Raw genomic sequence first — 21,020 nt, forward strand, 5'->3', positions numbered from 1 at the left:
AAGAACAGCAGACAAAAAATGGTAGTTCCTCAGATGTGCCCTTCTTTGTTCCCTGCACCTGAGGTTTAGGGGGAGATTGCTAAATTTCATAAATACCTTACAGTCATTAGAGGATCAGTAACCAAACAGAGAGGAAGAAAGGCAATGAAGACATTTCAGTAACAGAACAAAACTGTCACTGGAAAAATGTACACTTTCTTCCAAGCAAACTGTGACTGTTTGGGTCCATCTACAGCAAGACCACAAATGCTGATGGTTTTGCTGTTGTTTGCAATTAAGCGGTAGGGACTGGCTGTTTGCATGAATGAAGTCTCTACTGTATTAAAAAATAAGATGTAAATTTCTCATAAAAGCTTGCAGTGTAAGAACAGAGCTAAGCAGATGCTGAGGAAATGAGATCCTGCATTTGAACCAGAATATTTAGTTTTTACCCAGGACTAAGATGAAACATTATAACATGAGGGTATTTTTGTAGATCACAGTCAACTGGAATCAAAGAGTCAGTCAGCACTGTTTGCCCAAACTCAGACTCTTCTTACAGATTTTTCAGAAACATGCAATTCTGTCTTCAGATACTCTGCTTTAGCATCAAAACTAACAACTGGGGATGAAAACCATTTACAAGTCCATCTTGCTAAACTTCTGGGGATCGGTGCAAGACTGAAGTATGGTCTAATTTCTTTTGTGGTCTCAACAGTCTGATTTCAACCGATTTGTGTTGAAAAGCCTTTCAACTTTTCTCTCAGGATCTATTTTAGAGTCTCATGGATCTCTGCATTAAGAGCAGTATGTGTAATTATTCTATCACCTGTAACAATAGAGATGAACAGTTTTATATTAAACCATAAAAGGCCTTCCCACACAGTAGTTTATAGGTCAGTGTCTGCATTAATACAGCTTCTAATTGTGCTACAACTGACACTGTAATACAATTAAAGTATGCTTCAGCTTCCTACTATGTTAGATCAACAGCTCTTTGGTGAAAAAAATCCAATATTTTTTTTCTCTTTGAATTCTAGGACTTAAGCTATCTAGTGTGCTGTCCTATCACTTTCTTCACAAAAGAACGATTTTGCTTTTTAAATAAGAATCCTGCTGCATTGCTTGAAATAGACTTCTCATATAAATAAAGATATTCTCTAAGTGATGGCAGGGATACACATGTTGGACAATCTAAATATGCAAGTTGTACAGTCCTATTAATAAAACTCTTGCACTATCATATATAGTGAGAAAAAGAATATAAGCAGTATAGAAGATCTTAAATGCACAAAATTTGAAAAAGCAAAAGAGAATAACAGTCTTTGACAATAGCAGCTACAAAAATCTGAGCAAAGAAAGGAGATTAATAATTGAACAAATAAATGCATGGCCTAACATGAGAGATTTGGGCCTCATCTTCTTTCTTTTAGGGAAGAACTGAGAACAAAAATTCTCCTTGTACAGTTCCATGAGGTACACATTATCTCAACATTAGCTTCAACAGGATCCTGTATAAAGTGGCTTTTCCATCATAAAGCAGATCCAGGCTGCATGAGGCAAAAGACTACCTATTCCAGAAAAACCTAAATGAAAAGAATGCCACCCAAAAGAAAAGAAATGTTCTATCTTAAACAAACACCATAAATGCAGCAATGGGCTAGATTGCTGAGATATCAGCACAAAAATATTGTTCAGCAAATTATTCTTGGCACAAACAACAATGTTGGTAAATGCCCTGGGAGAAGGAAACACCCTGATGGTGACACCCACTGTTAAAAGTATAAATAGAGAGAGCTGGGGATGAAAATTTGCAGTCCTGAATCTTATCAGGCTGTGCACCTAAATTTGGGATTGTGGTTAGACTCTTACCTGCTGTCACTATGAGCTGTGGCACTAAGTCTTCGACTAGTACCACTAGAATTAGCAGTGGAGGTGGTGGTGGTGGTGGTGGTGGTGGAGGGGGTAGCAGCTGTGGAGTTCGTAAGTCTGGTGGATACTCCTCAGTGTCCACTAGAAAATACACTTCTGGAGGAAGTGGAGGCTTTTCTGGGAGAAGCTTTGGTGGAGGAGTTTCCAGGAACAGCTATGGAGGGGGCTTTAGCAGTGGCAGTTGTGGAAGGATTAGCCGCAGTAGCTATGGTGGGAGAATGAGTGGTGGTAGTTACGGAGGAGGAATGGGCTGTGGAAGTATGGGAGGAGGATTTGGATCAGGTGGCGGTGGTTTTGGGGGAATGGGAGGTGGTTATGGAGCTGGCCTCGGTGGAGGTAGTTTTGGTGGTGGTGGATATAGTGGAGGTGGATTTAGTGGCTTTGGGGGCAGTGGTGGCTTTAGTGGTGGCAGCTTTGGTGGTGGTGGCTATGGTGGAGGTAGTTTTGGTGGAGTGGGGTTTGGTGAAGACGCTGGCTTACTCTCCACAAATGAAAAGTTGACCATGCAGAACCTCAATGATCGCCTGGCTTCTTACTTGGATAAAGTGCGACGCTTAGAGGATGAAAATACTCAACTTGAACACCTGATCAGGGAGTGGTATAAAAATCAAGGTCCCACTTCTACCAGGGACTACAGCCAATATTACAGAACAATTGAAGAACTGCAAAACCAGGTACGATGTAATTTGACTAACTTTGAACAGATTCTCATTAGAACGGCACTTGCCTCCTGCAGCACAATATCCCTATTTGAGGCAATATATTCCCTCCTTTGTTTTAGTCAGGAAGCAGACTGGTGGGGTGACAAAGCCTGACTACCAGTTTTTCTCTGCTGTGGGTGATATGCATATTCAGGCACACTTGTATTTGGCACAGGTAGCATTGTTTGGTGCAGTGGCAGACCATTACTAGTGCACCCATTATGGGGCCTGTCCAGTGCTCCCTTCAACACTGTGCTCTTGCTTGTTTGTTCCTCACTCTCTTGAACAGGAGATATAATCATTGCTTGCTTATGTTGTGCTGCTAGTGGCCATATTAATTGCATCTTCTTGTGAATATGCAGGATGAGCCAACGTGCATTTAGTCTAATTCTAGCCCTCAGCCATTTAATAGTCCCATATCTCCTACATGAATACGGTTGTTGCCAAATGCAATGGTAATTTTGTTTTCCCACTGTTTTTGAATATGAAGAGATTATTTAGTTATTATTTCCAACAAGGTATTTTTAATAGATATTTATAAACCAAAATTGACAGCAAAAGCAATTTCTTTTAACTGGAAGCAATACACTCTTCTCTCTTCTCTCTCTATATAGCTCCTGCAGCACTAGTCAGGCTTGACATTACCATAAAGATATTCTGTAATGTGTTTCTGCACAGGTATGTCTTCCCTCTATCTATGTGTCAGACTGAAAAGACAACTGACTAACATCTGCCCTCTCCCTTTCAGATTGTTGGTGCAAATGTGGACCTTAACAAGATCCTTCTTGACATTGACAACACTAGAATGACTGTGGATGACTTCAGACTGAAGTGAGTTGTTCCCTTCCTGTTTCATTCCACCTTGCCTCCCTTTACACCCCATCAGTTCATATTGCCAATTAATCTTTGTAGATGGAATAGCCTCTTGGCTCCAATGACAGAATATATAATTGTTAGCAAAAGCATTCTGAGAATGTTTTTTTTTAGTTTTTCATTATTATTTTTCTCCAGACAAGTTATTGAAGATTGCCATTTAAAGGACTACATTCTAAGTTTCTCCATCCTTGTATGTAGATTTATAAGCATAATCCTCATCATACAAATCTCACAGAAAGAAATTCTACTGAAACCAAACCAACCTATTGGAGATGGAAAAAGAATTAGGTCCTTTCTTTTAAGAACTGAGCAATGGGATTAAAGATCAAAGGTGTACTGATGGGAACTGTTCATAATCAAGATAACAAACAAAGAGGTCTGGCAGCACTTTTACTATCTTTCTTGTCTGTTGTTTAGGTATGAAACTGAATATACTCTCCATCAGAGTGTGGCAAGTGATATTAACGGATTACGTCCACTTTTGGATCAACTGACTCTAGCCAGATCTGACTTGGAGACACAGTTTGAATCTCTAAAAGAGGAATTGATCTATCTTAAGAAGAACCACGAAGAGGTAAGTTTCTCCACACTTTAAAATAATAACTAACAAAACCTCAACACTCAGAGAATTTCTTGTGGATTTCTTACACTAGCAGTAACCAGATTTTGGCTGCTGGCTTTGATCATCCAACTTGACACAATCTGGCTTAGATTTTCAGGAGTATGTAGCATCCACAGCTGCCCGCGACTGATGTAATAAGACACCTAGGTCAACATGTGGCAAAATGAGACCAGGGAAATGAATGGCTTTCAGTACAAAGTACAGTTTTGTTCCCGAACTCATGGAAGGAAAATTGGATAGAATATATAGAGAAATCAAAAGAAAATATTTATACTACCTGCAATGATATTTCCCATTGAGAAGAAAAATACATAAAAGGATTTTCACAAAGAGCATACTGCATAAAATTTCTTATGACCCTGAGGGGAAAGTGTTAGTGTCAATGCATACGTGGTGCCTGGCTATTGTCCACTGTAAAGTTTGCCTTAGGAATAGCAGAATTGTTCCCTTTCACAACAAGGGTAGATGAGGCCCCCTTTGCAGGAGCGATACGGCTGTGTGAGGATTTGTGTCCCTTTCTTTTCCTTTATTTGAAACTATGACATTTCTCCTTACCTTCACCCTTTGAGAACCTGGTGGTTTGTGGGTTTTTTTTTCAGGAAATGAAAGGACTGCAAACACAATCTGGTGGAGATGTCAATGTGGAGGTCAATGCTACCCCTGGCATTAATTTGATGGAAAAATTAAATGAAATGCGTTGCGAATACGAACGGCTTATTGAGAACAACCGGAGAGAGGTGGAAAGCTGGTATGAAACCAAGGTAAAGCACAGGGGTTTTTTGGCTACTAAATTTTTCAGAAAGAACTGGACCTACTTACATCCAGCAGAAGAAAGGCAACTTGTCATGTATTATTTAAGGGACATTAACTTTAAATGACTTTAAGCAGTTTACTGTAACAGGTCAGTTCTGGAGTACTAAGATTATGTGGTAAAGCATGTAGAATCTCTGTGTTCCAGCAGCAAGGTGAATTACACGGAGTGAGTTAGCAGAGTGGCATGTGGGAAATACACATGGTCAGTCTACATTACATCTTTCTTCAAGCATATTAATTGCTTTCTTATTGCTGTTATGATAACCCCACAACATTTTCTTATTATCAAAAATGCCTCAATTTTGTATGTGAATTTTTCAGATGGAAGAAGTTAATCAACAAGTCCACTCAAGTGGTCAGGAGATACAATCAAGTAACCAACAGATCTCTGAGCTGAGACGTGAATATCAAAGCCTGGAAATTGAGCTGCAGTCACAAATCAGCATGGTAAGTAAAGGTATTTACTTCTGCTTCACCTGTGACACAGGCTGTATGTGCAACTAGAATGAAAGAATGGTTACACATAGAAAGTACTCCATCTGTAGAGAATGGGACACTGGATTACTTCTCTTCAAAGATATGCTTTTTTCTGGTTTGTGAAGATCTCAAATTTTTCCATAAAAATTAGTTAAACTTGCCATATTCCCAAAACCACTGTATTTTGTTTTCCATTTGCAGGTAGACTCTCTGCAATCCAACTTGGAAGACACAGAACGTCGCTATAACATGCAGCTGCAGCAGATCCAGGGTATGATCGGCCCCTTGGAGGAGGAGCTGGCCAGCATCCGCTGTGAGATGGAGAGTCAGAATGAAGAGTACAAGATGCTCCTGGGCATCAAGACTCGCCTGGAACAGGAGATTGCTCAGTACCGGGCACTGCTTGAGGAAGGGCAGCAAGACCTTGTGTATGTAAACTGACAAAAGAACAGAGCATTGTGTGAGACACAGGGTTGCTAGATTAGTCACAAAGACAGGAAATTAACAGTCTACATTTGAAAAACAGATTTTGTACTGAAATGAGGCTAATTCAGCTATCTTGACCAATTGCCTCTCAGGTTTGGTGTGCTATACATTTCTTGGCAAACCCGTTCAGAATATAAATCACATGAAGAAAAATGAATGCAGAAATTCTGAACTACCGACTTGGGGCTTCACAGGGAAACGCACATACAGACCCTTACCTTTATCCTGGTTCCAGAAAATGCCAAGAACTGAACAGACATAAGTCACCTAGGAAAAGACTGTAAGCAGAAAAATGACCATAGTTTTCCAAACCTTCATAGAAGCTTCAGTGTGCAATTCTCTGAAAATTCAAGCTACTTTGGTTTCCCTTATGCAGCGAGCCTGCTTCTGCTTGTAAGTGGCACCTGAAAGAACAGCTAAAGTTTCATTTTCTGCCTTTCCAATTTGGAGTGCAGTGACACCATACACTGATAAAGCAGCAATGCTAAACCTTGCAAGAAATATCTGAGCAGAGCATGGGAAAAGCAAAAACTCTTCCATTCAGGCTGAAATTGAAGGAGAGGTTGATATTTGGCACTGCATCAGTTGTCTTGCTGTTCTGTGCTAGGTTCTATAAAGGGGAAGTACAGACAAGAGAAGTGCAGGCTTCCATGCAGTATCTGTAGATAGATTTCCTTCTGAGTTCAAAAATGCATTTGATTAATTTTTTTTCTCCTTTCTCTCTCTTTGCAGAATCCCAGCAGGAGGAATGGGAGGAGGAATGGGAGGAGGCATGGGAAGTGGTAGAATAGGAGGTGGTGGCTATTCTTCTGGAGGAGGAAGAGGAGGAGGAGGTGCTAGCATGAGTGGTGGATATGGAGGTGGTAGCATTTCCTCCAGCAGCGGAATGGGAGGAGGAAGTGGCGGAGGAGGAATGGGAGGAGGAGGAATGGGAGGAGGAATGGGAGGAGGAATGGGAGGAGGAAGTGGTGGAGGAGGAATGGGAGGAGGAAGTGGTGGTGGATGCAGTAGTATTGTTGGAGGAGGAGGAGGAGGAGGAGGAGGAGGGGGAAGGATCTCAGGAGGCGTCAGCAGTTCCCACTCCTACTCTTCATCTTCCCAGTCTCAGTCCTGCAGGAGCGGTGGTGAAAGCCAAGGTGAGAACTGTTGTATGGGGACACTGTTCTCTCAGTCCCATCCTTGCTAATTTATACACTGTATCAACATACTCTTTTGGAGGTAAACAGTACCCAGGATAAACTAAAATTTCTGGAAAGTGTTAGATTTACTTTTATTAAAAATTCTTTCCTATTTGTGTGCAAAGGATCAACTCTGCTTAAGAAACACACATTCAACATCTATTCAATTTTGTGGGTGACATCAGCTAATCATGTAGTTAAAACCCAAACTGGTTTTCTTCATCTCTCATTCTTTGCAGAATCTTATAAATACTGCTGCTTTTGTACCATGCTGAAGTTTTCCTTTATGCTTTTGGAGTGCTTATGGTCACCTATCTCATAATGAAGCTTCTTTTCCATCTGGTAGATACTGGTGCCTCAGAGATTCACTGCCAGTACTGGAGGAATTAATACTTTATTTCTAAACAGGGTATGGAAGAAAATCTTTTGACTAAGAATATGCATTGAGGATCCTACAGTGCAAGAACTTTCAAACAGAAATTGGCCCAAATCCTCTACATTCCGCATGCTCCTGAGGAAAGACAGATGCTCTTAACAGTTCCTCAATGTTGCTGATGCCATCTATCCAAAAAGGCCCATCAGAGCTACTCAGATGGGCCACCTGCCCACCTGACATGCATGCTATGTGCTTCTTCTGCCTGGAATACTTTGTGGCTTCAATCATTGGCACTTGAGCTACTTGCTTTATAGATTCAACCTGTTCGTTGCTTGGATTGTTCTGTATCAGGAAAATGTCGCTAATAAAACTTCATTTCTGTCTGATGCAACCAGAATCTTGTGTGTAAGTTTTCTTCCATTCTGTAGGTGTAAACACTTAAAAAGAAAATACAAAGCCATGCCAACACATGCCTCCAGGTAGAAAAGTTGATGATACATTACAGTAGTTGACAATGAAATTTAGAGTTAAAGCACAATTTCTGAGCATTCAGGGCAGATCATAATATTTTTGAAGCATCCTGGGCTGTGCCTTTTTTTTTTAATAATGTGCCAGATACTCTTGTGGAGCTCAGCTCTAAGACTCAATAGCAATTGAGTATCAGCCCAGAACAGACTGCAGCATCTCAGCACTATATGAATGCTCATAAAGATGGCAACAAATGAGTGCCCATCCAGGCCTGACACAAAGAAACATGAATGATTACAGAATCATGATTGCAAAATGAAAGAATGTTTCAATTTGTGATTCACAAAAACTTAACTGACACTCATGGGTTTAAACTGGAAATGCACAAACTAGGGATCTGTTTTTGAACAGAAGAGAAGTTAAAAGGAGATAAAATTTACAGGATCTTTACAAAGTTCTCCTCCATAAAATGTTAATACTAACAGCAATATTTGCCTTCTACTTGTGACAAATGAAGTACATGTGAAAGTACCTGGAATGTTTACTTTTGGATATAGGAAGATCTGTACTGTGAAGAAAATTAACATAAACTGAGCCACATCCAACTAGTACTTAAAACCATTCCTGACTACAATTTGCAAAAAATTTTATTGCTTGGCTGCTGCAACAGCTTGGAGCAAGTCAGCAAACAAATAATCAGAAAGCACTCTCTTGTTATTAGCTATCTTTTGGGAGTTGCATTTGCTTCTGTTCAGCTTTTTATATGCTTTTTTACAGTCATTATTTCAAAGAAATTATAGTATGGCTTTCTTCTGTGATTGGGACAACTTTGTTCATGCAAACAAACAGTAGCTTGTTTCATTGCAGCCCACCCCCATGGATAAAACCCATTTCCAGAGACTCTTAGTTGAAAAAAATAACTTTGCCTTCTGAAGACTAACAAATTCAGAGATCAAAGGAAATGAAATGTATTGTCCTAGGCCTTTCAGAGCAGTCTCTTGTGCATGTTTGAGGAATCTCAGGAATTTATGCATGATATTTTGGAGGAGAGAGGGCTGCCAAAGTAGGCAGATCACAAACCACAGCTTTATTAATTTTAATGAAAAGTTAGCATCTGAATTCCTCAGACTCATTTGGAAGTCTTAGTCCATTGTACAGCTACCACCTAGACCACACAGAACAGAAGTCAGCTATAGGCTGTGTAGCTCGCAAGTAAATCCACCAGTGGAAAACGTGGAAAGGAACATAAAATCCTAGTCCATGCCCAGCATGCCAGTCTTCCTGTAGTTCTCCCCTGAGGCAGGTTCAGCTCGTACAGCTGTTTGCAGGAGGCTCTGTCCTAACCCCCGCCAAGACAGGATGTCTACGGTGAAGCTAAGTTTTTAAAAAATGCATACAGTGGCCTGAGCTGCAAAGGCTAGCAGAGTATCCCGGGCAAACGAGGGGCCAAAATTACCCTGAGGCTGCACAAGTGAAGGGTATATTTCACTTGTACATGGATTTGCAGGCTTAACTGCTGAGGCAGGGCTGTATGCTCAGGGAGTGGCCTCTAGTGGTGAATAAAGACTCAAAGAAAATGTGGGTTTTGTGGGAGAGGAGCTAACACCATTGACGAAAAGTAAAACAGGTTGACGCACAAGGGTGTGGATCGAAAGAATAGATGCAAAATTAGTTTCCAGAAACACAGGTCACATGGCCATGCAAACTTTCTCAACACTTGGAAACAGACTTTGTGCTACACAAATACTTCCAGTGACACACAACAGGAAGAAAGAGATTCTAGTAATGCTGATTTCTATTTCTTTGTTTTAGATACTTAGACTACACACATCATCTAGAAAGAGATATAATGTTCATAGTAAATGGTATGCGGATTATTTCAAAGAATCGACTGTGCTTATGCCAAAGCCCTCTAGAGGGTACTATATTGTTACCTCTTGCATCTTGTATGTTACAACTACCTCCACAGATGTCAATCTACACTTTAAATTAAGCTTTAAAGAGTATTTATTTTCCTGTCTCGTAATTACCTTGCTGCCTGACAGGCACTAAATGCTATGCATCATATGATGAAGTTCAGAAGGGGTTAAAATAGGCAGAATGGAGACAGCACCTAGTAAAAGGCTCAGTTAGAGGGAAAGAAGGATTTTCAGGAGAAAGTCACTGGTGTGGCTAAGGAAATTAAAAGAGCGTATCTCACTGTATCTTGAACAGAGACTGAGGAAAGCCCTATGGATCTAGACAGTGAGAATGTTTGGATGAATGGAATACAGCTGGGGTCTTCCATGGAGAACTATGAAATTTGGGGATATGTCCCCCTAAAGGTTATGGCCACAAAGATGATTCTCCATTCAATACACAGAAGATCAAAATGAAGAACATCATTAATTCCACCTTATCTGTCTAGGGCACATAGATACCCTGGGCTGTATTTTGAGTGCTGTAACTTTGGTGACCCTGTCTCAGAAATAACACGACAGAGCTGGAAAACATTCCGAGAATGGTAGAAAAGGTATAGGAAAAACTTCTGTATGTGCGCTTGATATCCTAGAGTGTTTCAGCCTCAGAAGGAGGCACATCATGACCAAGGATATGACAGCATTCTCTCTAAACACAGCAGTATGCAAACTCACAACTGACATGAAGGTGTTTCTATTAAAGTTAGTTGACAAAAAGTTGGTAAGTCATAATTTTGTAGATATTTTTCATAATTCGGTCTCAATTTAAGTTCAAAATTTTGTTTCTCTCTTAAGGAGTCAGAGCTAACATCTCTAGGTTCTTTTGAAGTCACTGGCAGTATCTACAGGGACATGCCCTTAGGCAGCTGAATTCAAGCTCTGGCATTCAGCACCTCAAGTTTATATCTCATCACATATTAAGCCTCTAAAAACTAAGCACTTCTACAGATAGCAGATAACATTCTAGTGGTAACAGTTTACACCCCTCCCCTTCCAAATCAACAATATTTTGTTGACAAGCCTTCCTATATAATTCTTATGATAAAAGAAGAAAATTATATATATGGATATACAAAAGCCTATTGTAAAATCATGAACCTATTAAAAAACCCAAAACCAGAAGACTCTACAAGCATATGGCTTTATCGAGGCTGAAGCTCTACTATTTTCAAATAGTTGTCTGTCAGTTTTCAGAGGCATGGTGGGAGCAGGAATCTTGTTTGTAACCAGCTTCCTGTAGTGCCTGTGCTGCTCTGGGAGACAGGCAGGTAGGAGTGCTTTTTCACCGGGTGTTTGAGAAGCTGAATGGCAGCAGCTACATGCTAAGAGCAAAGCACAGTCGAAAGGTACTCCTGTTCAGGACTTCAGCCTCAGCTCTTTTTACATCCATGGGGCATTGTATTGGGTTTGTGTGGCAAGGTTTTTGTAGGGGGGGGGCTACAGGGGTGGCTTCTATGAGAAGCTGCCAGAAACTTCCCCCATGTCCAATAGAGCCAATGCCAGCTGGCTCCAAGACAGCCCCACCACTGGCCAAGGCTGAGCCCATCAGCGACATTGGTAGCGCCTCTGGGATAACAGATTGAAGAAGGGGGGGAAGTTGCTGCAGAACAGCAACTGCAGCCAGAGAGAGCAGTGAGAACATGTGAGAGAAACAACTCTGCAGACCTCCAGGTCACTGAATAAGGGGGGGGGGGGGGGGGGGGGGGCGCGTGCTCCAGGCGCCAGAGCAGAGATTCCCCTGCAGGCCATGGGGAAGACCATGGTGAGGCAGGCTGTCCCCCCAGCCCATGGAGGTCCATGGTGGAGCAGATATCCACCTGCAGCCTGTGGAGGACCCCACGATGGAGCAGCTGGATACCCAAAGGAGGCTGTGACCCCGTGGGAAGCCCATGCTGGAGCAGTCTCCTGGCAGGACCTGTGGACCCATGGAGAGAGGAGTACACACTGGAGCAGGTTTGCTGGCAGGACTTGTGACCCCATCGGGGACCTACCCTGGAGCAGTCTGTGCCTGAAGGACTGCAGCCCATGGAAGGGACCCACGCTGGAGCAGTTCGTGAAGAACTGCAGCCCACGGGAAGGACTCACATTGGAGAAGTTTGTGAAGGACTGTCTCCCGTGGGAGGGACCCACGCTGGAGCAGGGGAAGAGTGTGAGGAGTCCTGCCCCTGAGGAGGAAGGAGCGGCACAGACAATGTGTGACAAACTGACTGCAACCCCCATTCCCTGTACCCCTGTGCCACTGGGGCAAAGGAGGTAGAGAATTCAGGAATAAAGTTGAGCCCTGGAAGAAGGGAGGGGTGGGGGGAAGGTGATTTTAAGATTTGGCTTGATTTCTCCTTATCCTACCCTGATTTGATTGGTAACAAATTAAACTGATTTCCCCAAGTTGAGTCTATTTTGCCCGTGACGGTAACTGGTGAATGATCTCCCTGTCTTTATCTCGACACATGAGCCTTTCGTTCTATTTCCTCTCCCCTCCCCAGCGGAGGGGGGCAGTGACAGAGTGGCTGGGTGGGAACCTGGTGTCCAGCCAGGGTCAACCCACCATAGGCACATACAGGCACAATGTCTTCAAATTCAAACAATCCTACCCCCTCCTCTGACGCGTACCTTCATGTTTAATGTGACTCAATCCCTTCTTACTCTCCTTTTGCTAATTTTAAGGAGTTTAAGGAGTTCTTCTGTAATATGGAATCTCTTCCTAAAATACTTCTGGGTTGAATTCATCCTCCCTCACTGTGGATAAACTGATTTTGAGGTGGTAATTCATAGCAGGTTCCACCAGCTCCTTGTGCTTCCTTTGTACTAGCCAAATGACTCTTCGGCAGGAGTTATAGTGCCAATATATAATAAACAGCTGGAAACCCGAGAATTTGTTTCTGTTCAAGGCTTTTCTCAGTTTCATAGAAGCTTGATTAGTAAAGATGGAAAAAGCAACTCACTGAACATCCCATATTGCATAGGCAGTGGAAAAAAATACACAATTGTTTCTTACTCTGTTTTGTGTTGCAAGATGCTCTCTCATGGTTGGCAAACACAATTCACTGTAACAGCTTCAGATGATGACTGTATTTTTTCAGGTCTAATCTTTGGCACTGTAACTTTTCATCAAACTTATTTTTTACAGCATTATATAATTCAAGGACATGTTCTGAGAAATGGCTATTTTTAATATGATTATCAAAATATGAAATATCAAACATTTCTCCCCTCAATTTCCTCTGAGTCCATTTCAAACAGCTAAAATAAAATTAATAGCTGTTTGATAGGAAAAGATTGAATATGTTTTCCTTTGCAAAATACTACTTTTGTGGCTGTCACCCAGTTTTCTTCAACAAGAAAAAAGACTGCAATCACCATCCTGCAGTTTCAGAAAAAGTTAAATACCAGAATGACCTTCTCCCATATAAGTAGTGACAAGAGAGTAAAAAATTCATTGTAAAGTTCTCTGTATAACAGACATGGGAATGCAGTTTTAAAAGATAATAATTTATTTCAGTAAATTAAAGTAGATTTCTAAATAGCTAATATAAATTTTGAATAAATTAATGAATGAAGAGTCACTTGGAGGCTGCTGGTCTTACGAATCATTGTCTGTGATCACAGGAGGAAGATGAAAGCTGAAATACTGAATTTCGCCACACAGAAGACTGAAGGAGACAGACAACCAAGGTGGAGCCTTCATTAACTCCTATTACTAGTGATATATTGCCAGATTAATAGAAGCTATGAGATACTGTATTATCCAACAAAATATCCAACAAAGAGCCACCCACATAAAATTATAGTGCATGCTTTGGGTGAATCAACACAGACATACTTGAACAGAATGGTAATGCGATTTACTTACCTCAGACAAAATTTCCTTAGCACATCACTTTTGGCATGAGCACTAAGGCTGGCAAACTTCATGGGAAGCTGGACTGCCTTACAGGTGACACCCACCCAACAAGGTATAAATAGCCATCACTGAGGAGAGAAGACTGCAGTCTGATTTTCCGCATCAAGCTGTGCACCAGGCTTTGCATTTGGGGCTGGATATCTGATTACTTCCACCATGAGCTGCAGCATCAAGAGAACATCTAGTACCTCTTACAGGAGCGGTGGAGGTGGAGGCGTCTGCGGTGGTGGTAGTGGCAGGAGTTCCTCTGTCTCCTGCAGGCGATATGCCTCCTCTGTGATAGGCGGTGGAAGCTATGGTGGGGGAGCATGCAGCATTGGCTATGGAGGGGGCATGAGCGCTGGCAGCCTTGCTGGTGGCTTTGGTGGAGGCTTGGGAGGAGGCTTTGGTGGTGGCCTGGGGGGAGGCTTTGGTGGTGGTTTTGCAGGAGGCTTTGGTGCTGGGGGAGACATCCTTCTGAGCGGCAATGAGAAGGTCACCATGCAGAACCTCAATGACCGCCTGGCTGCTTACCTGGACAAAGTACGAAGGCTGGAGGAAGAAAATGCTGAGCTTGAGCACCACATCCGGGAGTGGTACAGGAAACAAGCTCCCAGTGTTTCAAAGGACTACACCTCCTACTACCAGACCATCGAACAGCTCCAAAATCAGGTAGGATAGCCCCGACTAACATGGCTCCATCTCCTGCCTGCTCTTCTCCTTTGTAAGGACTTCCTCCTTCCCTCTGGCACTGGCTCTAAAGCGGTGGGAGGGAGCTACTGGATGGCTTTGCTGGTGGTACCGCAGGCAGAAAACTGCTGAGCTGCGCTTCCCATCTCTTGGGGAAGCAAACCCCCACAACCACCCCACAAGTGAAAGGGCTGTGCTGTGGGGGCACAGCCTGAGGCATCAAGGAGTGCTCCACCAGGCCCAAACATGCTGGCGCACGTAACTGAAATCCCACATTGTACAGGTGGCTCCAAACCAGGCATGTGTGGTTTCCAGTCCTTCCCTCTCCTCCCACCCAGTCCAGCTGGATGGAGTGCAAAGCCAAAGCACCTGGACTGCAAGATCTGAACTCCCTTTGTCTCTGCACACTTCTACATATACCAGCTGGAAGGACCAAGGCCTTCCCTTACAATCGGCTTTTCTTATAATGAGGCGAATTACAGCATCAGGGACAAAGACTACACTTCCTTACACACCCCGAGTGCAGAAACCCATAGGTGTTGGTGATCTCCCAGCATAAACATTCTTCTGTTCTTTCCCTCATCAATATTTTCTTTCATCAGAATGTCTGGGGAAGCCAAAATCTTGCACACACCAGTTCCTGTGGCATGGCTTTTCAACAACTTTCTGTAACAATGCCCTACCAAAGCTTTAGGTCTTCTTTCTTCTTGTCCTGGATGTCTAGAACACAGAAAGACTCCTCTCCAACTTCCCCTTTTGCAGATCATTTCTGCCACTGTGGACAATAACAAGCTGCTTCTCGACATCGATAACAGCAAGATGACTGCTGATGACTTCCGAATGAAGTGAGTACCTCTCTGTGAACCTTACATGTCTTTCAAATCCAGCTCATAGTCTCAGGAGACAAGGCAGCACTGCCTTGAGTGGTGTTACTGAGTCTTCTTGTTTTATTGGGATACCGATCGTGGAAAGATGTGTGCTATTGACTGCCATCATTTCATTTCCTCATTTGCGTGACTCTTGTTTGTGTTAAAGGTATGAGAATGAGCTGGTCATCCGTCAGACTGTGGAGGCTGATATTAATGGCTTGAGAAATCTCCTGGATGACCTGACTCTGGTTAGATCTTCACTGGAATCCGAGCTAGAGTCCCTGAAGGATGAGCTGATTGCTCTTAAGAGAAACCATGAGGAGGTACGATCCAATGATACGTAGTGTGTCCAAGACATAGTCCTTCGTCTCTTCATGGTTCCCAAAGTTACATATCAAGTCATTTCAGCCTTATGTCATGTGACTGTCATTCCTTTGTACCTTGATACTGCTTTGTCCACTGTCCCCAACACAAGAAATGACCTGTGCTCTTTTGTTTCTCTCTGCAGGAAATGAGACAGCTGCAGTCTCAGACCGGTGGTGACGTGAGCGTGGAGGTCAATGCTGCCCCTGGTGAAGACTTGACAAAGATACTGAACGACCTGAGAAACGAATACGAGCAGATCATTGAGAGGAACCGCAGAGAGGTTGAGCAGTGGTATGAAGTCAAGGTACGTAGCAAAGCACAAAGTGGAGTCTCCTTCTGTGGCAAAACCCAGACACCCTGGTACTGGCCATGCAATGCCTTTGGCTAAAAGGAGGTGGCTGCTCACCTGCACCTCACTTGCACAGCTCGGGAAATGGGAAGGAAAAAGCGGCTGGGGAAAGACTGCAGTGGCAGAGAGGGAGCAGGCCACATCTGATGTGCAAAGGGGGGTCAAACGTCAGGGTGTACGGAGCAATGACTAGGCTGTCCTCGATGAGGACAGGATGAAAGGGAGAGGCTCCCTGGCTATCTTAGTTCTCAGTCAGCAAATCTGCTCCCTGAGGGGATTTTTCTCACTCAGAAAGTGTGTTTGGGGTTTGACTCCTGCAGATTGAAGAAGTCAATCGGCAGGTCACTTCTAGCAGCCAGGACATCCAGACAAGCAGCCACCAGCTCACTGAATTGAGACGTGAAATGCAGAACCTGGAGATCGAACTGCAGGCGCAGCTCAGCACGGTACGTGGGGCAGGATCGCTGAGGGCCCTTCCCTCCTCAGAATGGGCAGGGAGGGTTAGAGCTCTGGTCCTAAACTCCTGCATTTCCCCTTTCAGAAAAACTCTCTGGAAAACTCCTTGGCAGAAACTGAATCTCGCTATGGCTGCCTGCTACAACAAATCCAAGGGCAGATTAACTCTGTAGAGGAGGAGCTGGCCAACATCCGCTGTGAGATGGAGAGTCAGAACCAGGAGTACAAGATGCTCCTGGGCATCAAGACCCGCCTGGAGCAGGAGATTGCTCAGTACCGGGCACTGCTGCAGGAGGGACAGCAAGACATTGTGTACGTATTCCATACTATAGCAAGGAAATAAAAAGAAATCCTGTGTACTTAATTGCTAATAGATACTTCTTGTCCATGGAGCTATAACAACATCTTTTTTGACCGAATATCCAGTGGTTAGGTGTCTTTTGGTGAATTAATTACTTTCCTTTTACAGTGCCTCCCAAGGAGCTTTCCAAGGGGGTGGTAAATCGTCCCATTCATATTCTACTTCCTACTCTCATTCTCAGTGTGGTGACATGACAGGTAAGACAACACTTTGTAAGAATATGTTTATTAGTGGGTTACACCTGCCCAAAGACTACAATGTATTTTGTCAGAAAAAAGTTTTGTATTTTTGGCTGGGCAAGATTCCTAGGTGCAGTAGTGCAGGAGTGAGAGAACCTCACTGACTCTGCCACAGAGGAATGAGGTTAAAATACAGTCTCGCCCTTCTCTCTACCTAAATATAAAATACAGATTATAAACTTTACAGAATGGGGTATGCTTTTTTGCTTATTGGAATGAAAAAAAATACAGTTCTGAGAAAGCACCTAGGGTATTGCTGGGCTTGGAGCCTCTGAGCTTCTCTTGCTAACGCAGCATGTTAGGTGAAAGAATTCAGTTCAGCAGGAAAGATTAGATTTCCCCTTAAGGCAATGATTTGCTCTGTCTTTATACAGGACAGTCAAGAGTGTGCTAGAGCAATAGCAGTGATGCTGGCAACCTCCAGCTGAGAGGCACTGAACCTGGACCATGAGAGACTGAAGCACTTCTGCAGTACAGCTGATGCAACTGGAATAATTGAGAAGGAGTGCCTGGTCACCCGCCTCATCACCCCTTCTTTCATTCTGCAATGCTTGTCTTGCTCAACTTGTCTTTGTCAATTGGTTCTTTGTTTAAGGGCTTAAATTCTGCTGATAACACTGCCTCTAATAAAACTTTACTTCTGCAATGCAAATAAAAACAGTGTGCCTGAGAAATTTAATTTAACAAACTTTGAACAGGTATTTATCAAGCTAACCAATCAAATACAGGTTGCCCTATCATACTTTGTAACATAGTCTCAGGAAAATCTGGTTTGTACTAAGAAAATGGACACCATGCTGAGATAATATCACTGAGTAAAAGGAAATTCACTAATTCTGAGCATGGCTGTATGAAGGCTGTATGAAGTGTGATGTCTTCCAGGCTCTGCCTATGGGAACTGTCAGTCAGGTGAGAGTGTCAGAACTCTCTGCTCAAAAACAAGCGGTATTAGGTTGAAAACAGAAATCCATTCTTGACACAATTTTTCTCCTTCCTGTGAAATTACAAACCATTTACCATTTTGTTTTCTAATGGCCACTAACAGATTACTTTCTGGCCCCTTGCCTTGCTGCTTTTTACTGAAGACACTCTGAATGATGTGAGTGAAAGGAGAAAGAAAATACCAATGATGGGTAATGCTCTGAAGATTATTTAATTAACTGTTAATGTACTAAACTGTGTTCAGCCACTACTATGACTCATCTGAGTCCATTAAGCTTTGGCTTTACTCAGCTCATCATAGCTAGGGTTCCTGTGAGAAGGTGTGACTCAGTATAGGTTGTTCCAGTACATCTGGGTTTCCTGACATCAAGTATTTCTACACCTTTGACTACACAGAGAATTACATATTGCTAACTTCTGTTAGGAAATACAGCCAACAAGGCAATGTGCCTGTTTCCTTCAGTTTCATGCACCAAAAACATTCCCATGTTTTATGATAGAAATTTCAATTCAAACACAAATATAATACCAAGAACCCAATTTTTGTCGGTACACTCAATTGGCTGATACTATGCCTTAAGAGGAATGAGAGAGACATATTTCATCCACTGAAAGTATTTTCTATACTTTATTTTTCTGCTTAAGAAGACAAAATATGCAATAAAATTGGAGATGAGAGGGCAATACTACATTAGAACAGCTATTTTATAATATTTTGCTTTCTGAAGATGACAGTGAAGCCCTTTTTCAATCTCTGTGTGCATCAGATGCACAAAATCAACCAGGTTTCATTCAATTATAAGCACCTGTTGTTCCCTTCTCCACCTATCAAATCTGGTCTCTAGTATTTGCTGTTTCATTTAAGACTGAGGGTATTCTGTTAGGGTAATTGAATGAAAGGTTTTCTCATCATAAACAACTTACAAGGGTATTATTTAGGTTAGGTCTTCCTTCACTAATCATGTGGCTTGGCTCTGCTATCACACTATTGTAATTGCAGTCTGCAGTAAGTATCCACAAAGAGATACTTTCTATTCATGTCAAAAAAACAGGTTTCCAAACTGACGTTTTTCAGGCCAGCATCAGGAATTTGTATGAACAAAAGCACTCCTCCAAAGAAAAAAAAAGGGTCATTTCAGGTTTTAACAGTATAGAAAGTGAGGTACAGCAAATGCAGACCGGACTTTCATCTCCAAAGGCTGCCAGAATTCACATCTCAGCTGTACTTAACATAGCCAAAACAGCTTAAGAAGACGTCTTTTTTGAGGCAGTATTATGGAAACTTGAACTACAGTTAGTGTATATAAATAAGTACTGAAAGGTTATTTTGCTTCCTTCTAATCTTCCAGAAGTACAGAGAAGTATTAGAATGATCAAAAATACAGTCTTGCACATCCAGAGAACTCAAGGGAACACCAGAGCTGCAGTATGTCTTTCCCCATTTCTGAACTAATTTGTAAGAATGCAAGGTCTTTGTGAAATAGGCAGCACTATGAAGAGTCTTAAGTTAAATCTGCAAAACGAAAGCTATGCAAAATCTTCAGACTGAAAGGAGTGGATGCACTGCAAGATTGCCAGTCACTGCAGCAGGATTAGGTCACTGGTGGAGTCCTCCTTCTGCTGACAGTACAACACCTTTTGCATATCACCACTGATTCATGAGGCACTAACCTCCATCTAAGAATGAGGCAAGGGCTGTCCTGGGGAAAATGCATGGAACATGCCATAGGTGTGCCAAAAGCACAGCATGCCTCACTGCCTCCATCTAAGGCTGGCAGATGCTCCAGTAACCTTGTATATGTTCAGTCAGGTATCTCGATATCACTGTCTGCTCCTGGCACTCACTTCACTTCATCCATGGTTCTCAGAAAAAGCAATACGGTTGCTTAACGTTCTGAAAAGATCTACAGGAAAGACAAAAAAGGGCTTTGGCAGGGAGGAATTTAGAATTCAATTAGTTAACATCATTGATAATAACAGCATATTCTAGCAGGTAGAGAGAAAGAGAATAGGAAAGGATTGCTACACTGGAAGAGCTTAATTTCTCTTGGGAATTACTTTTAAACTTCTCCTTTTTCAGTGGTAGAAAGGGCTACTGAACTAACAATTTAGATAGACTGTAGAATTAAAATAGCTCACATTTAATAGGATTTTCTTTAGGTCTCCATGTGTGCAAGATATAAGGGTCCAACCCAGGGAGTCACATAAGAGAAAAGTAAGAAAAGTATCTGGGGCTATGGAAATCGTTCATCTCTGAACAAACTGAAGAAATGCACAGGTAAGTGATGCTGAAAGTTGATGGGTGACAGATGAGGAATGCACAGATGGAGCTCCTGATGAGACTCACGGGCGTAGCACTCTTCTTACCAAGACCACAGTTGACTCATTTGTTGTAGAACAATTAATTACCAGTAATTGTTTCTGAGGTTGTCCTCTCCCTCCTGTGTGACTAAAGACATATACCCAGTAATAGCATCATAGCTTCTGTGAAAACCACTGACTACTTTTGGGTTTTTTGCCAATTCGGAGTATCTGTTTGTGGCTCTGCATCCAGTTTCACCAGTGAGCAAACAGCACTTGGAAAGGCTTCATAACACTGTTACTTCAAACAAACTTTTCTGATTTACAGAGGCTCATGGGGTGCATTATGAGCAAGAAGTCTTCCAGGGCAAGATATGATTTCAAAGCTCTAACAGTCTCTTCAAATGGCTGAGGAGCCTCTATACCCTCTACAACAGAAGATGTCTGACCTTTTTCTGTCATCGCAGGGATTACAACTGTTAATGGACCTTAAGAGACTTGTGAAGTAAATCGGTATGTCCACATTGACTCACAACAGCCATCTCAGGCCAAAGAGCTGTGTCCACAGGATGGTGGACCAAAAATGCATAGGAGACATGGAAATACCCATGAGTTATGGAATAGAAAGTCTAAAGTTTAAGTATTTGTGACACAGTTACAGCAGTAAGCATAGTTAGATCAGCTATTAAAAAAAAAAAAAA

General features: G+C 42.4%; 2 protein-coding genes across 2 annotated transcripts; both read left to right on the forward strand.

Annotated features, from left to right (window-relative positions):
- Window positions 1–1,773: 1,773 nt before the first annotated feature.
- On the forward strand, window positions 1,774–7,832 carry LOC104325416 (keratin, type I cytoskeletal 13). Its single transcript, XM_069786342.1, has 8 exons — window positions 1,774–2,585; window positions 3,361–3,443; window positions 3,906–4,062; window positions 4,710–4,871; window positions 5,245–5,370; window positions 5,602–5,828; window positions 6,619–7,022; window positions 7,473–7,832. The coding sequence occupies exons 1-8, from the start codon at window positions 1,863–1,865 to the stop codon at window positions 7,496–7,498; spliced, it is 1,908 nt and encodes a 635-aa protein (XP_069642443.1). The 5' UTR covers window positions 1,774–1,862; the 3' UTR covers window positions 7,499–7,832.
- Window positions 7,833–13,834: 6,002 nt separating this feature from the next.
- On the forward strand, window positions 13,835–17,734 carry LOC138685930 (keratin, type I cytoskeletal 13-like). Its single transcript, XM_069786343.1, has 8 exons — window positions 13,835–14,418; window positions 15,199–15,281; window positions 15,472–15,628; window positions 15,814–15,975; window positions 16,341–16,466; window positions 16,562–16,788; window positions 16,946–17,034; window positions 17,451–17,734. Exons 1-8 carry the CDS (start codon window positions 13,924–13,926, stop codon window positions 17,468–17,470), a joined length of 1,359 nt encoding a protein of 452 aa, XP_069642444.1. The 5' UTR covers window positions 13,835–13,923; the 3' UTR covers window positions 17,471–17,734.
- Window positions 17,735–21,020: the final 3,286 nt, after the last annotated feature.

This window comes from Haliaeetus albicilla, chromosome 7 (assembly GCF_947461875.1).
Source record: "Haliaeetus albicilla chromosome 7, bHalAlb1.1, whole genome shotgun sequence".
Lineage (NCBI taxonomy): Eukaryota > Metazoa > Chordata > Aves > Accipitriformes > Accipitridae > Haliaeetus > Haliaeetus albicilla.